The following is an 18,065-nucleotide window of genomic DNA, read 5'->3' on the forward strand; positions in this document are numbered from 1 at the left end:
TTAAAGGATCCATTTAACTGACTGTGAATATTTTTGGAGATTCTTCCAGGAAAGACTTGTGACCTGCACATTTAGCAAAGCCCACAATTTCAGGGCAGGATATTCAGTTTTGCTTCAAGCCTAGCCCTCTTTAATGCATGTGTGGAACTGCCAAAAAGCAAGTGCTTTATAGCTCCCTTCTATTCTCTTGAAAGCATTCCAGACTTCTGGTGCTTAGCTACTTGAGCATGAATTAATACAGTGCAGCTGGCTCCAAAAGCAGGCTTAAATTCCACTCTGAATTTTACAAGAAAATATGAACATCATAGCATCTGTCTCTTAGATCCCAACTTTAGTTCAAAGAGAGGAGGCTAGGTGATTATTTGTTCCAAAATAATTGCAGAAACACCAGTGAGAGTTTAATAAGTAAAAAAACCCAGGTACTTGTAGCAGAACTCATGGCTCCTTCATGCCCACCCCTCGTCCTGCTGGGCTACGCAAAACTAAGCCATGTGAGCTTGGCTTAATGTTATTGTATGAACTGAGCCATTAAAAAAAATATTTTATTTAAATTTTCCATGGACAGGTGTGTATATATATACATATTTGCAGCCAAAAGAAAACAGCAGAAAATGAACAATCAATGACCAACATTCATTTGACAACCATTCATATTTGAGTTGTTTGACAGCAGTGGTGGACTTTCCTTCCCTGGAGGTTTTCAAACAGAGCAACGGATAGCTATCAGTCAGTGATTCCTGCTCTGCAGGGTGACCCTTGGGGTCCCCTTCCAACTCTACAATTTTATGATAACCGTGACAGAGAAAACAATATGTTGTTGCCATATTCTCTGTTGTTTCTTTTAGTACCAAATCTCAGCAATGCTAATTTGAGGTTTTAAACTAAAATAGGAAAATACTGACATTCCATAAAGTGGTATCCTGTTCAGAGTTGCTTCTCAACACTTGAGATTTGAAAAGTGCGACCTGTGTGTGTGCCCATCTGCTCTTTGCAAAGTAGTTTTGAGGTACTGGTTGAATATAGCTGTATCCAACCTGCAGTGCTTGCTGCAGTTGTTTACATTAATGTAAGGTATGTAACCTGTCCCCAATATGCACTTAATTCCAGGTTTCTTTGCGCTGAGGTTTATACTGCTTTCCTGAAGAAGTAATGTCCAGACAGTTAGTGACACCTGTTAAATGACAAATGGGACAGAAATATCCTACAATATGCAATAGGAATACAACAATACATTAGTGTTCCTGGTTTGGTGGAGGGCAAAGTGGTTGTGCAGCAGCATCAATGGAGGCATGCAGTGACGAGTTGTTGCTCTAAGCCAGAGCTGGGCTTTGTTCTCTGAGGAATGACTGGTGGTGATAGTTTAAGTATGATTCTATTTGCTGGTTGTGTGTGTTTGTGTTTGCCTCCCAAGTGACGATGGAATAGCAATTACAAAGAAATATTCAAGTTAAGTTTTAACTAGGACAAAAAAATGCTGAGTCTTGAAAGCTGTTTTGCATTTCCTCGGTATCAAAAGATTTGAAAATGGTCCCATGGCTCTCTGATCTAAGACTGACAGCCACATCTGCATCTCTTTGTGCTGTAGCTGAAGGCTTCTCTCTCCAAAAGCTGGAGGAATTTTCACACAAGGTTGATTCCCCACTACCCTGTTTTTCAGAGGGAGTGTATGAAAAATATGCAAGTGCTATCCAGCTTTCAGAGCTCACATTTCACAAAGAGAACCACAGAATGCCTTATAAAATAAGGAAAGAACATTTCATGTGTGTATCTTATACCAACTCTCTTGACCTCGATTCACCTTTTTTAGCAGGGTGGGGGGTAAGCTTACAGTTGAATTCATTAAATAAACTTGTAGCCATGAAAGACCACCCTCTTTAATATAAAGAGAAGTGTTCAGAATGAGTATTTTAAATACCTAGTAGTTTAATAAAATGGCATATCTTGGTATACAAAAGTTGCTACACGTGCAACTTACGTAGTGCTCCAGCTGCACTCCACAATGTATTGGATATAAGCAACTGGAGCTTACATGTGTTGCTCTGAACAGGGGTAATAGATAATTTGTAATAATATTATTGGTATTGGAGCCGGGCGATAAATCAAGGAATCGTCTGGAACTGATATGGCTTCTAGATCACGATACCGGCTTCACACTTTTTGAGCTGCCAATACATCATGGCTCTACATACAGCACACATCACCCCCGTCTCCCTGCGTGCACTGTGCTGGCAGTGGCTGGGGAGCCACACCGTACCTGCAGCTCAAAACGTCCAGCCATGGGTAGGCTGTGCGCCTGCCGCCACATCAGGTGAGCTGGAAGCAGGCTTCCTTAAACTACTCCACCGAGGGGTGGGTGGGAGGCTGCCTGCCTCCAACTAGTGGAACAGTTTAAGGAAGCCCCCCCACCTCTGCCTCATGTGAGCTGGAGTGGGGGGTGGGGGGCTTGATCAACTGAGGGGTACGGGAAGCTGCTCACTTACCGTATTTTTTGCTCTGTAGGACGCACCGGACCATAGGACGCACCTTGTTTTAGAGGGGGAGAACAAGAAAAATAATTCTCCCCCTCTCTGCTCAGCGCCCCTTCAGCGAAGTGGCAGCAGAAACTGAGCCCCTTCCATTTCTCCTCCTGCTTTGCTGAAGGGGTGCTGTGCAGCTCTTCCTCTCTGCTGAAGCCAGGAGAGTCTTGCTCTCCTGGCTTCAGCAAAAGGAACCCGAAGCCTCCGGAGCGCAGCGGGAGCTCCCGCTGTGCTCCAAAGGCTTCAGGCGGCTATCCCTGAAGCCTGGGGAGTGAAAGGGGTTGGTGTGCACCGACCCCTCTCCCTCTCCAGGCTTCAGCGAAAGCAACGCGAAGCTTCCGGAGCATGGAGGGAGCGCTCCCTCTGCGCTTTGGAGGCTTCACATTGCTATCACTGAAGCCAAGGAGTCTGCATTCGTTCCATAGGATGCACACACATTTCCCCTTAATTTTTGGAGGGGAAAAAGTGTGTCCTATAGAGCGAAAAATACGGTACCTTATCAAGCCCCTCCCCAATGTTCTTGCTCACATAAGCCAGAGGAGTGTGGCACTGGGTGATGTATCTCTGCTCCTTCTTCCTCCCCTAAGGTGGGAAGGAAGAAGCAGCCAAGATACATTTCAGACATCGTAATATATCAGTAAATTGTGGTATTTAGCTGCTCTATCGCCCAGCCTTAATCAGCAGCCCTTCCATAAGGAAACTTAATTTGTTATGCATAGATTTAAGATGCCTAAGCTAACTGTTTGACACCACATCTGTGGAACTGAATAATCTATTTTGTTTCAAAATAAGCTCTTAATAACTCGTGGCCCTTCCTTCTTTTCTGCAGAGCACATAGTTGAAAACAGTCAATATTAGGAAAACAAGTTCTTCAGAGCAGTAGATACAACAGCGGAAGGAGCTGCTGTCACAGCAACTTGAAAAGTCAGGATTGTGGAAGCGTCTTTTCAGAAGCTGTGTGCAGAAGGGGTTTTAAACTCAAATGTATGTTAACAAAACAAAAGTCGATATTTCTAGTCACTCCTTAATCTCTAACCACAAGATGGCAGTTTGGCCACATGATATTCTCTTGTCTTTCATGTTCAGTATGTATGCTGATGTTTTGTGTTTCTTTCCCTGAACTGGATTAAACATCTATTGGAAAGATCATCCTACCAGCATTTCCTGTATAGTCCATCTTCTTCAGCTGTTAGCTTGATTTACAGTGAATATTTAATGCACTAGTAAAGGCAATTTGTATGCACTAAGGGACTTTATCCTGTCAAATGAAATTATGTACCACTGTTTTGTAAGAAGAACCAATGCATAACTCCAGTTGCTGTGCACAGATGGGCAGCTAGCAGCTTTGCTGTATGGGAAAGAGGAGAAACACACACACACCAAGCAAAAAGGTTTGTTTGTATGCTTGGTATGTTAGCAGAACAATGTGGCACAATGATGTTCAGGAAAGGGACTATTGATGTTCTTGGCATGTGTGAAGGGCACCAAAACAATGGGATCATAACCTAAATTCATTGTGTGATTTCAACTGGAAAAATGTTACCTCTATAAACAGGAAGTACAGCTGACTCTCCTGTCCCACCACCAATTTGATATGAAAACTCTCAGCCTGCCATACACTAACATTATCTGGCAGTGCTCAGATACTGACTCTTTTAATTTAGTTTATTATATATTACAAATAATAATATAGCACCCTTCAGTTCTATTCCTAGGGCACTTTACAAAAAACCAAAGCTAAATACCAGAAAAGCAGCTGAGAAACAGTCTGCAGGTTTAAAACTGTGTCTGAAAAGCCTGGGGATGTTTTTTAAATATCCTACCTGGAGCTACCAGGGCAATAAGCTACTGTGAGCAGCATCCAAAGAATGTTTTTGGAAATGTTATTTCCCCCCCACCCATTTTTGGCTATGCAAAAATGGTGCGAAATAAATTTGTCTAGACTGGAGAACCAATGTGAGCGCCTCCCTCTGATACTGAGGAACAACCAGCAAGGTTATGTAGAAGTAGTTCTTGTTATCACAATGGACTTCACTGCTATGGAACAGGAGTGCCCTAAATGACTAGTTAATCTCACAATAGGGGGGAAAATATAATGGAGACCATTTCCAAGCACATTTATGTAAATTATATTCTAATTATCATGTTCGACTTTTACCTAGCCTGAGGATAACGTGTAGCCTCTTTAAGCCTGCATATAAACCACATGCATCACACAGCATAGCAGGACTTTACCTTAGAGGAGCCTCCAGCTCTCCCTGCCCATGCTGGAATTACACAGGCCCTCACCACTTCTTGATACAAATGCACCCTTCTAAAAAACAATGCAAGAACAATTGGGTGTGTGTCCCCTACAATGTTAGACGTTTCAACGTGTTAGCTGGGGTAGGTTGGGGAATCATCAAAGTTGTGTTTTGTCTCATTTCCCCCAATGTGCAGGTTGTAATGGATCAGCAGGATCTCATCCTGCTATTCCTTTACAATGTGTGAATAGTGCAAAGGAGTGACATCCTTGAAACGCTAGCAACTCTGAGGGAAACTCCTTCTGTACACCTTCAGATCGAGAGCAGCATTCACAGAACAGAGTTTAGATTGTATACTAAGCTTTGCTGTCATTCCACCATCACCTGTCCCCCTCCTTTTTTTTAGGGAATACAAGTAGTATTTCACCTTTTAATTTACTAATACCTGTTTTGAGGAATTCCCTTGGAGGTGGGGGCAGAAACAGTCTAGCGTCTCCTCTGGTTTGTCTAGCAACATAAAGCCTTCCAGTGCGCCACATTCTTCAGTTAAAATGATAATAATCCACAGCTTCCTTCAGATTCAATAGATTCAAGTTTTCCTCAAACTGTCCACCTGTCAAATCCTGTCAAAACAAAAGATCAATTAGTTGAATCTGTCTGACATACTTAGATTTCAAAGATCCTTCTTTACAGGAGTGTATATGGTTGGTTTTCTTTTTGTCTGGTTGGTTGGTTGTAAGTCACTCTGGGTTGATGCGGACAATGTTAAAGACTGTACTAAGAGATACCGATAATAGTTTGCTCTCTTTTCCTTCTCAACCCTCACTTCTTTTGCTGCCTCGAAACTATGTAAATCCTCTAGCATGAAACCACATCATTTCAGTGATCCAAGCATACAATATTAATGTTTAGTCACAGCAACAGTCATTGTCAGTTGAACTGAGTCCAATACGGGTGTGTAGGATTCTCTTCCTAACATGCTGAGCTAGTAGGAACATTTTGACTACAATCACACTGCAAAGTCCAATAATTTAAGGACTTAAAACTTGAGCATTTCCCATTTCATGCCCTTTTACTGTATGGGGGATACCTGCATATCTTACTGATAAGCCTGAAGGGAATTTATTGTCAGTCCAGGATATTGGGGGGGGGGATGCAAGTCTGAAATAAATTTGATCCATGTTATTACCATTACTATCTATTAATAGAGGTTTCATTATTCCAGATAAGAAATGACCACAGAGCATAGCCAGGGGCTTCCAGCAGTACAATGGGTCATATAAATACTGGCTTATCAGAACTCATCAGGTCTCCCATCCCTCTTGACCAGCGGTTCTCAACCTGTGGGTCCCCAGATGTTGTTGGACTCCAACTCCCATCATCCTTGAGCTCTGGCCTTGCTAGGTAGGGATGATGGGAGTTGTAGTCCAACAACATCTGGAGAGTTTTGACACTTGCACATGCTAATGACATTGCTCTCCCCCACCCCCAGGACATATAGAACTCTACAGATTCTGTGACCTACCCCCATATCCTTTATGGAGTAATGTAGGGGGAGAGAAGACTTACACTGCTTTGATGCTTTATAAAGGCAGATTCCTTGTGCTTGAACAGTATCAGCATAAACCTTAGAATGTGCTGTAGCACAGTTCTGATCAGGCACTATCCCTTCCCGTGAATGACTTGGGGGTGGGATTCCATCTGTTGCAGAACAGGTAACAGCAAATGTCCCAGCACCTGATGTTCCACTTTACCCAAACAACGACGATGGATTCAATACTAGGTAATAGGTAGGTCAAGGAGAATGCAAGGCCCTTAATTTGACCAGGAAGTGAGCAACACCAGCTTTCATGGTGATAGTGATTTCAACAGAGTGCATAAAAGCAAGTAGGATAGCGAAGGGTAGAGGTTAAAAATGGACAGAGAGGGGCTAAGGTGAAGGAAAATCTATTGCTATTACCGGAACTACTGTCTTGCAGATGAGGACCTAGACCTACGGGGGGGGGGGGGGGGACGACGACGACGACGACAACCCAATAGCAGAACTACATTTTTGACCCACAGATCCTACTTTTCAAGCGACTTAAATAACATTCTGATGACAGCTCAACATATTAGTGATTTGGTGGATTTTGCATAATGAATGGGTTCTTTATTGAGAGCTGCTTTCACCAAGCAACTGGACTATTAACTCTGGCTACTGGTGATTCCTCCAAATCCTACCTACTGTACGAAGAGGAACTTTGTGCCTACTTGCCATCCTGCACAGTCTAATGTGATGATACCCTCCACCCAACCTTGTGATTGGCAAGAAAAGCAGATGACATCATTCACAACTTCAGCGTTTCTCTTGAGCCTTTAATTTCAGGGTGCTTGTAATTTATGTTTCCAGTGGGATTAGCCTTAAATAATACTCCATCATTAAGATTAGTAACAACAAAGGAGCTACTGCTTCTGAGTTTGAATAAAGGGTAATGTAACACTTTTGAAAAGTAGGACACTAACATGAAGCTTTGCCTTAATTCGATAGTCCCAAAGTGCATGCAAATTCCACAGACGTCAGAACATACCTGCATGGAAGCATATACAAAGCTGGATTCTAGTTGCTACTTGGAGATCCTACAGCAATTTCCACCACTTAACAAAGCGTGTTCCCATATTAAACCATGGCATGCGATGGTGAGCCTTCTCTAACACAATCCTTACAGAGCTGCATACAATATCTTCAACCTAAAAACCTTTTGAATCACAGAATTCAAGACATTGTGTCACCTCAAAAATCTGCCCTATTATTAAGCTTCAACTGCGTGGACAAAGAACTGGAAAAGTTGGGTGATGATTGTGCACTTCTCTCTCTGAATTTTACCAAACACAAAAGGAGTGCAGAGTCAAACTGGATTAAGGGCAACAGCAAAAAAATATTCTGCTTTGTAAGTGGATAGACTTTAAAGACATGCACAATGAAACACGGAGAGCAACATTCTCTGCTTGATCCAGCTGAAACCCTTTGCCTTCACGTGCTGAATATTTTTTTTACTGAATACCCAGTAGGGTGTGCACTGGGTAATTCTTCCTACCAAGCAAGACTTTAAAGAGAATGCCAAAACAAGCTAGCCAGGAGCTGCTTTCAGGATGGAAGGTGCGCCGCACAGCTGGCAATTGTAGAAGTTCCACCCATAGGTTTAAACTGTTTCCAAAGCAAACAGCCCAGGCCTTATAGTCATCCAAAGCTAAACGAGAGCCTGTTCCTCCCATCTTAACACATAATCTCTGACAGACCATTCATTCCTGGGGGTGGAAAAACCCTATTTCTCTCTGCCCAAAATGTAGATACTTGCTTCTGGATAATTTTGCCAGGACAGCCAGGTTCCTTCAAAGACAGAGTCTTAATGAGATTCTCCATTGCTAAGTATCTTATTCACAAAGACCTTACAACTTAGTGAGGCCTGCCAGTTTGGTGACACAAAGCCAGATAGCCTTGTGAAGTGAAACTCAGTAAAGATGAGAGAGTGGCAACATGACCAAGTCTGCTGACCTTTTAAAGCCTTGGTCACTCCCTGTCTATAAGAACGGAGAATTCAGGGATTCCTTATATGTGGTAGCATATAATTCCATAGCAAGGACTCTTGATATTGGGGTTCCTGCGACAACTTACTCACTGAACTAGGCACAAACCAAACCTGGGGCAGAATGGAAACAAAAGCTGTATTTTTATTAACAAACTCAACGAGGGATGAAGCTTGATGGTTTCACTATTAAAGGCACAATACTTATTTTCAGTAAGAAATGCTGTTTCGGTTTTACACAATAACTTAACTTACAATTCCCCACACAGAACTGCTTCTATTAAATCTATTTCTTCCTAGTATAGCTATCCACTTTTACTCTGCCCACCTCTAGCACTTTCCTAGGTACTTTCCCCCCCATGTGAGGAAACTGAACTGCTTTATCCTGCTTCAAAAACCCCTCAGCAGGCCCTGCCTGCCAGTTAAGCTGTCAAATTCTCTTTTTACCATCCGCATCTCCTGATTGGCCACTTTTCCTCCCTGTCATGATTGACTAAGAGTCAATCGCAAGCCCCCTAAGTCAGAGTACTGCACATTATGTGCTGTCATGGAGGCATGCCACATACCTGGGCGAATGCCCATAAAATTGCACCCCAGCACTCCTGTGGTGCAGCTCTGCAATCTATAGGGGTGCAATTGGCCCTGGAGTTTAGGCGCCCAGTTATAGACTCATACTAACCCATTAATAAAACCTAACAATTCCATTAGTCTCAGCCAGTGCTGCATTAACTATTTATAGATCAACACACTCCTGTGACCTTTTCGTAGTTCACACCCTTGTTACTACATGACAGTAATCTGGCATAGCTTCCACTTCTGAACTGGCAAGATAAATGGAGTGAGTGGATGTCTAGTCATTCTGTGCTTTTAAGCTTCTACCGTAATTTCTGAGGCCCAAAGCAGATGGAGGGAGGGAGGAGATGCTGAATAAAAACTGGCCGGGGGGGGGGGGGAATCTCAGCTACTTTCATACTGAAAAAGTATGTGACAAAACAAAATCTAGCCCATGATATTTAAAAGGAAACTTGGTGGAAATTATGCAGAAAGGAAGGGTGGTGGCAGGAACAAAAACAGTATAACTGGCACTTGGAAATTACGATTTATAGATATTAAAAATTATGTCCTCCTGCTCCCCTGCCCATTAGCAAGGGAGATTACGATGGAAGCAATGGCAGAGCACATGCTCTGCACGTACACAGCCTTAGGTATAAATCCCTGCCATCTCCTATTCAAAAGATCTCTTTGTAGCAGGACTCGGAAAGACTTCTGTCTTTGCCCTTGAGGAGCCATTGCTTATCCCAGCATGTGGTGAGCAGGATCAGTTGGGTTCATGACAATCAGCAGGGTTGCATGGATCTCATCCCTGGGCTTGGGGCTGCATAGCTAATGGATCGAGATGCAAAGTATTCCATGAGATCTAACCTGCAATGGAAGGTTTGGAAGGAAATGCACTTGGTACAGACTCCTCTGCATCTGGACCAGGACCCTGCTAAGACTATATGGCTAACAACGCTGGAAGTGCTAGAGATGTTCAGGATGCACAAGGTTGGCTATCCAGGCTTCACTAGACCCTCTTTCCCAGGCACCTCCTAAGGAGTTATCACTGATTTCTATGCAATTAAGCAGTATAGTTTTTACTGTGGCTGGAATAACTTGATAAATCCAGAAATGGGCTGGCCATGCTGTGTATGCTTTTTAACCTACTGGTAGTAAAATATAAATGTGGCAGTCGCATGTGAATGCATAACCCAGATGACAACGACAACAACAACAACAACAAATCAATCAATCACTTGCTACTGCCTTCCATGTTTGGCACATTGCAGTTAAAAATACAGATGATAGATGTGACCAAATCCAGGACAGATTTGGGTCATGTGAGTGTCTGGGTACACCAAAACCATACAAGCTTAAAGCACCTGATTAAAAGTCAGATCAGAGCTTTGCAAACTTTTCATGTCTGTTACATACTTTTTAGACATGCATCATTTCACGACACAGTAATTCAATTTTACTAGCAAACTGGAGGTTCAACTAACCCCTTCCCAGCCCACGTGTCGCGACACACAGTTTGGAAAGCTCTGGGTCAGATCATTCAGCGACCAAGGATACTACAAGGTTAAGCTTTATGATACATGGCTCAGTGGGCCATAAGCAGGGATCAAACAAAAGGAGGGTAGAGAAAGCAAACACCACACTGAATCTGGGGAATGTTTTAAAACTGAAACTAACAACTCACACCACCACATCTGCCAAAAATATTTTAAAAACCTAAGTCCTCTTTATCTTCATCTATCATATACAAGCTATGCTGCTTCTCATCAAATGAACACTTATGTCCAATTCCTCTCTTGCCTCTACCTTCTGACTTTATTTTACTACCAGAGAACTTGTGTCTCTTCTATTTGCAGCAGTTTTAGTGCTCATTCCCTTTCATTAGTATGTCTCGACTTTTTCAGAATCCTCTCCAGGTTGCCAGCATGTTTCTTGAACTGTGGTGTCAAAAATGGAACATTGCAAAGCAAGTGTACCATTGCTTGCCCAATGCAGCAAAGTCCTGGTTTGCAATACTATCTCCTAGATAAGACCCTGAAGTTTAAATGCAGCTTATAATGATTGCAGCTTTTGTGCCACAACATCGCAGGGCTGAATCTGGCTTCCCACTACTCATTAAATAAGGCTGCCTGCCTGTGGCATTTCCCCCTCTTTTGCCCCTCTCCCTCCAAACACTCCCTGCTGTCCTTTGTCTGCAGGGCTTACTGTGTGCTGCATCTCCCCCTTCATCTCTTTCAGGAGTGTCAGCAGAGGCTGGGGAGGAGGAAGGGCTCATGTATTTGGGGGAAATTAAATACACAGCCGTGTGGTGGGTTTGTTTTTCATCTCCTCTTTCATATGTGGCCTGTGCAGAAACGAAAGTTCAAGGGGCCCAGAAATACATCTCGGTCTGAATCCTCGGATTTATCCTTAGCCTGCATTATATCACCATAGAGCAACAAAAGTTCAACTTCTCTCAGCAAGTTTTAACCAGTTTAGAAACCATTTCCTCTGCCATCAGGCCTGCAAAGAGGGGACTCTTCCAACCTTTAGAAACCACAAGTCACTTCTTCTTGCTGGTAAAGAGAGGCGGGGTGAGGTTTTCAGCTCAAACTGGATGCGAAGCAAAACAAGGTCTGCTTCATGCAAAGTGAGAACGGAGGGGAACCAGAAGAAAGGCATTTCCAGTTGGCAAGTCATTTAGCTGCTGTGAAGCATTTTTTAAAGGGGAGTTTAAAAATTCCTGACATGAAATGCAAAGGGTAACTCTCAATGCAACCGAAGTTTTAAGCAGTAATAAAAAAAGGGCCTTCTTGTTGTGCGTTCTCTGAATTGATCTATGCTCATCTCCAAGGCATTCTACCAATATTCGATAACCATCTGTGTCTTAGTATACTATTAATCACGTTTCATAGGTGATATAAACAGGTTGGAAAAGTTTTTCAACGTTTTATAGACAAATGATTAAAAATTTCCATTAAACCAAACCAAGGTGATGGACAATATTCCATGTGTTATACATAAGAATGAATAGAAATTGGCAGTTTTTGGACATCAGTGTGGTGTGGGAGTGGGAGAGGGTGGGAGAGGCTGTTTCCATGAATTTCTGCAGGCTCCCGGAAACAACATTTCTTCCCACTTCTCAACACCTATTCCAATTGATGCTAATTAACCTTATATAATGCTCCAAGTATTCAAAGTGCTTCACATACACTATGGCAAATGAATCCTGGACAGCAGGTATGCATTATCCCCCATACTGCAGAGGCTGAGAAATTGCGACTTGCCTAATGCTATGCTGTGAAATTATGTCTATTATAAGATTTGAATCAGGGACACTTGCATCAGTTCTTACCTAGGAGGAGGAGCATTTTGGTTTAACTCTACTACCTGTCTGCTGGTGCTGCTTGGCAACATCAGATGAAAAATAAGCTGATCCAGTTTGGGTGAAATGTTCAGAGTGGGGGGAAGGACACCCCATCTATGAGTAGCAGGATAATTTGCACAACGTTAACTATCACATCCCCATCACTAAGGAGAGATATGCAACTTTAATGAAAATCATCACCTTGCCAACAAAGGTCCGTATAGTTAAAGCTATGGTTTTCCCAGTAGTGATGTATGGAAGTGAAAGCTGGACCATAAAGAAGGCTGATCACCGAAGAATTGATGCTTTTGAATTATGGTGCTGGAGGAGACTCTTGTGAGCCCCATGGACTGCGAGAAGATCAAGCCTATCCATTCTTAAGGAAATCAGCCCTGAGTGCTCACTGGAAGGGCAGATCCTGAAGCTGAGGCTCCAATACTGTGGCCACCTCATGAGAAGAGAAGACTGCCTCGTAAAGACCCTGATGTTGGGAAAGATAGAGGGCACAAGGAGAAGGGGACGACAGAGGAAGAGATGGTTGGACCAACCATCTTGAAGCTACCAGCATAAGCTTGGCCAAACTGTGGGAGGCCGTGGAAGACAGGAGTGCCTGGCGTGCTTTGGTCCATGGGGTCACGAAGAGTCGGACACGACTAAACAACAACAGGTAGTGGTTTCCCTCTCACAGTGCAGGGCAAGAATTAAACCACAGGGGCCATGTAAATCATTCCTCCCCTGCTGATTTCTCAAGAAAACAAAACAGATTTTAGAGCAACACAGGCAAAATTGTAGTGGCTAATGACATAGCTTCCCTCACCCACCTTAGACACCTTGTAACGCCAGAAAAGTGAGCCCTAAAATCCATCCTTTTAAAAGGAGGTGTTTTTATTTCATTAATGCATGCATTTTTATTCTCCTCTTCGATAAAAAAAGAGGACTTCTAGAGCAGCTTACAAAGATCAGAAATACCGTAAGACAGTCCCTGGGCTTATGATAGAAAAGACACAAAAGGAAACCATATTGTTAGGAAAGCAGTGTTTAATGTCTGGACAAAATACAAAGACTTACTAGAAAACAAAACCCCAAGGTGGTTGTCACCAATGGAAGCCAAGGCCCGGAAAAGACTCAATATGGAGGCCAAATGGCCGAAATATTGGGAAATACTAGAAAAGGATGGAGATACTTGGAGGCTGCAGAGTTTGGAGAAATTAAAAGATAAAGTGCGAGATTGGTTACATTATGCTCAGATTAAAGAGGTCTTTAATTTGGATAAAAAGATAGGATTCCAGGTGGAAAAATCGAAGTTAGAAACAGAACTGTTAGAACCTAAGACTAAGGTACTTTCAAAAATGTACAACTTGCTGTTAAAATGGAACACACAAGATGAAACGGTTAAATCAACTATGATAAAATGGGCACAGGACATTGGGTATAATATCATGTTTGCTGACTGGGAAAGGTTATGGACCACCGGTGTGAAGTTCACGGCATGTAATGCCTTGAAAGAAAATATTATGAAAATGATATATAGGTGGTACATGACCCCAGTCAAGCTTGCAAAAATATATCATTTGCCTGACAATAAATGTTGGAAATGTAAGGAAACTGAAGGAACGTTCTTTCACCTCTGGTGGACTTGCCCGAGGGTTAAGGCTTTCTGGGAAATGATCTATAATGAGTTGAAAAAGGTATTTAAGTATACCTTCCCTAAGAAACCAGAGGCCTTTCTTCTGGGCATTGTTGGCCAGAGGGTGTTAAAGAAGGACCGAACATTCTTTATGTATGCAACAACAGCAGCAAGGATACTTATCGCTAAGCATTGGAAAACCCAAGATTTGCCCACGCTGGAAGAATGGCAGATGCAACTGATAGACTATATGGAACTAGCAGAAATGACTGGCAGAATCCGAGACCTGGGAGAGGAAGCAGCAGAAGAGGATTGGAAGAAATTTAAGGACTATTTACAAAAACACTGTAAATTGTATGAATGTTAAGAAGGATGCAGGACTGAAAACAACACGGCACCATCAAGCTAGTTGAAAGGAATATGAGAATAAGTGAAACTTGAGAAAAAGATAAATTCTGGATAAATATTATGTCTAAATTAAGTATTTAAGATCTATACAAAAATATCTAAAGTTAGAGATATAATATTGGAAAATTACAAAATAAGCATCGAAACAAGATGATAAATTGCTGTTTAAAGTTTTATAAATTAGGAACGCAGGAACGAGAGATGTGAGGAAGTCCAAAAAGTGAAGAAAATATGGTTATTCTGTTGATGTATGTTTTTTTGTATAAAGTGTTAATCTTATTTGTTTTTTCTTACTTTTTTCTCTTTTTTTCTTCTTTTCTTTATTTTTGTTAATTGTATGTTGGTGACGGTTCTTTAAGTGTTTGGTGATTATAATGTCTAAAATCCTTAATAAATATATTATATATATAAAAAGAAAAGACACAAAAGGAAAAAGGGGGTTGGGGGAGGAAGGACGCATTATTTATAAAGAATTGGGTTGTTTTTTTAAAAAATGCAACTGCAGCTGCAGCTCTCAATAACAAATGAGTTTGCTTGGGTGAGTGGTTTTGATATGGTGCTTTTCTAGGTAATTTAAAACTTTAGCATTCCTCTTTCTGTGTGTTTCTGACATGACTGAGCTCCACTTGAAGGCAGCAAAGAACGCACTGGCTTACCAGGTGGGCTTCAGTCAACAATAAATATAAAGCCAGTAGTGGTGCAGCCCTGGCCCAAACCCTCAATTTCACACTTCCTTTTACCTGCCAATATGAGGACAAAAGATCGCCCCAAGTTGGGACAAACGAAACCAAACTAGTAATAATTGCGTGCTTTATTGCAACTGAAAGCACAACTTTTAATTTGGTGTGGATTCCACACGCTTGCCTTAGATAATGAAATTATACTCACCAACTTCACACAAATAATGAAAGGTGGGGAAGCATCTCTGAAATGTAGGATAGGGATTCTGAGCTTGGGATTTTCCTATGGGGAGAGAAGCACATTTCTTTTTAGCTTGTATTCCATAGCTGCATTGCAGCCCACTAAACTGAATGGCATTAATTCCTGACCTAATTTGGGTTCTGTGATCGCGAACTGCCCTGTGCGCTACAGTGGCTCACATGCAACATGGCTCACATGCAACAATTTAGTTTTGCTCTCCTAAGCTTATCCTCACCAGAGCTAAGTGGAAATACTCCTATTTCAAGGACTGCCATTTTGAGATGAAGCAGCATTTAGGGCTCCTACCCCCCCCCCCAAAGATATAAATTATACCCCCATAGATATCTCACTTTCCTCAAAATATTGTTTTAGCCTCTGCATATGAAGTCCTGGTCCCTCATTAAGCAGGCATCAAATTCCCATTGATGCCAGAATGAGCAGAATCCAGCCCCAGAAGCAGCATTCTTCCTTTAGCTGGCCTAATTTATTGACATAACAGAAGCTAATTCACAACCTACCTTCTCTCCCCCCACAAAAAAACCCAGTTTCCCCTCTTCTACTGTATTAATTTTACAGCCTCCCATTCAGGGTAACTGTCTGGCAAAGAGGAGGAAAAGCAGCAGGAACTGGATTTCCTAGTGGGAAATGTTCTGTTTAGAAATTTAGTTTTGCTTCTCATTCTTCACCATTCTGTATTTCTAAGGCAATCTTTTCATTCTGAATAGTTCATTCTCTTCTGACTATTCACTCTCACCCAAGATGACAGCCATTCATAAGGAGAGTGAAGGCTGCCAGCTAGTGTTCAGGAACGGGACAGAGAGCCCTTCATTCTACTATGGGCCACCAATTTGGTAACAAACCAAAACCTCCATTTCTTTGTAAGGTTGTTTAGAAAGCTGCGCTAAGCCGGCCAATAATCTCAAATCAATGTTCATATTACAAGATGAAATATCAGCTTGCATGGATGTCCCCTTGCTTGCCAAATGCGCTGTGGGATCTGTTCCCACTGCAGCCCTTCTCAGAATCTAGCTCAAGTCTAGGATCTCATGGGCTTAGAATCCTTAGAAACCAAATGTCTCTTTCAAAAAAACAAACCACCATCACCACCACCTCCCGCCTCCAGGTTTCAAGACCAGCTTGAAACAAATATAAGCAGTTTCTGCTCAAGTTTAGAAACAGGAGCCATGTGTTTCTTTCTAGTAGCTGAGATGATTCCCCCCCCTTCAAATCTATCACAAAGCATCCTACCATTTCATTTTCTACTTCAACAGCTAAGCGGCTGACATATAAATCCAAATTCTACAGTGGTTCCCAATTTTGCAGCCCAAATAAAGCAGGCAACATAGAGAATTTTAGCAATATATCCCAATTTGTATATTTAAATGCAACAGCAGTTACATTTTCGGACTTTGTATATTTTGATCCAATAGCAATTGCATCTTCTGACTGCAACATTTATGCTTCTCCATGCAGGATTTGCAACTTCTCTCACAACAACTATATTAAGAGTTATAGAGCTGCTGATGATGCATTTTTAGACATTGTTCCTCCACAGTGATTAGACAGAAATTCAGAACATGCATTTATCAGGACAGCTACCAACCTTAGATTCTTCATAAGTATAAAATCCTTTTGAGATTTTATTTGTATCCACATCACAAAATGCAGCCACCTAAAGGAGACCAGAAAGGAAAACAATTAGGGCAACTGTTGATCAAGTGCTATTTAGCAACAATGGAGATACTGAACCTATTTCATTTAATTGTTGCACACATCTGTGCAACACTACCAGGCTGTTTTAATAGTAATACAAAACAACAGTTTCATAATAAGTGAGCGTGAATCACAATGAGCAACAATGTGCTTGTATACAAGAGTCATACGGCAATGAGCATATTTACTTGGATAATGTAAGCAAGTCTAGAGGCAGGGGTGTCTGTATGTGTTTAAAATTAAAATTAATGAACCAAGCTATTTCCTCCATGCTGTTGCCAGGTCCTAGTGAAAGACTACATGTAAAACACAGTACAAGTTAAGACTACAATGATGGACAGTGATGACTTTATTTCCTGGCCTTTAAGTTATTTTAACTATTGCCCAAATGTCAGAGACCATACACACAGCGCCCCTACCAAGTTGCTAAAAAACAGTCAAGATCAACAAAATTTCTCCTTCCACACACTATTCCCATGGGCATCTATGCCCAGCTTAAAGTGGCCACTTTAGCAGTTTAAAATCCATCTGCTAGCAGGATGGAAGATTGATGAGCTCTCAACCCAGAGCCAAGAATATTAGAAAATGTATTCTGAAAAAAAGCAAAACCAAGGAAGCCACATCTATCGGTGGAGAGAATAAACTGTTTCAACTTAAAGTTGGTTCTATCAAAATCGTATCAATTTATTGAAAGCATTTGTATATTCACCTTTCTGGGTTTGTTTGTTTTTAAGCACACACAACTTACACAAAACAGTAAAGTGCTTAAGATGGTGTGATAACTCCAAGATGGAACATGATGTTTTTGCAGAATCACACAGGGATCTACAAAAAAAGTTTAGTAATGCAGTATTTATAGATCAGGCTAAACGAGCAGTGTAATAAAGGGTGTTAACAGCCATCTCTGAAGTCTTGCTTTGCCATCTAGGCTTGTATGTTTAGTATTTTATTCACTCAATTTTTTTTACCTTATTTATTGCTGTAGATCTGACCGAGAAGATGACTTATAATAAAAACCAGAAAATAATGCATATAGAATGCAAATAGTGGTGTGTTTGGTTAAGGTTTGTAGTACCTGAATAAATAACAAGAAACTCCCTTTTGACACAGGTGAAAGAGAAGCCTCCAATTTCTATACAGTTTTGCCTGAATTAATGGTGCACTTTTTTT

At 41.6% G+C, this 18,065-nt stretch overlaps 2 protein-coding genes across 5 annotated transcripts in view; one reads left to right on the plus strand and one right to left on the minus strand.

Annotated features, from left to right (window-relative positions):
• Positions 1-3,670, plus strand: part of TBCD (tubulin folding cofactor D) — a 121,596-nt gene extending 117,926 nt beyond the window's left edge. For all 4 annotated transcript variants that reach the window (XM_083725803.1, XM_083725802.1, XM_083725801.1 and 1 more), the window contains exon 40: positions 3,346-3,670. In XM_083725803.1, coding sequence (XP_083581929.1) covers positions 3,346-3,354 — 9 coding nt within the window. In that variant the 3' untranslated portion in view covers positions 3,355-3,670. The remainder of the gene's footprint in view (positions 1-3,345) is intronic.
• B3GNTL1 (UDP-GlcNAc:betaGal beta-1,3-N-acetylglucosaminyltransferase like 1) overlaps positions 633-18,065 on the minus strand; it is a 167,617-nt gene continuing 150,184 nt past the window's right edge. The window contains exons 11-14 of the mRNA XM_083725914.1: positions 16,786-16,854; positions 15,150-15,224; positions 2,853-5,382; positions 633-2,718 (exon numbers count right to left, since the gene is read on the minus strand). Coding sequence (XP_083582040.1) covers positions 5,302-5,382; positions 15,150-15,224; positions 16,786-16,854 — 225 coding nt within the window. The 3' untranslated portion in view covers positions 633-2,718; positions 2,853-5,301. The remainder of the gene's footprint in view (positions 2,719-2,852; positions 5,383-15,149; positions 15,225-16,785; positions 16,855-18,065) is intronic.

Source organism: Podarcis gaigeae, assembly GCF_964106915.1.
Source record: "Podarcis gaigeae genome assembly, chromosome: 2".
Classification (NCBI taxonomy): Eukaryota; Metazoa; Chordata; class Lepidosauria; order Squamata; family Lacertidae; genus Podarcis; species Podarcis gaigeae.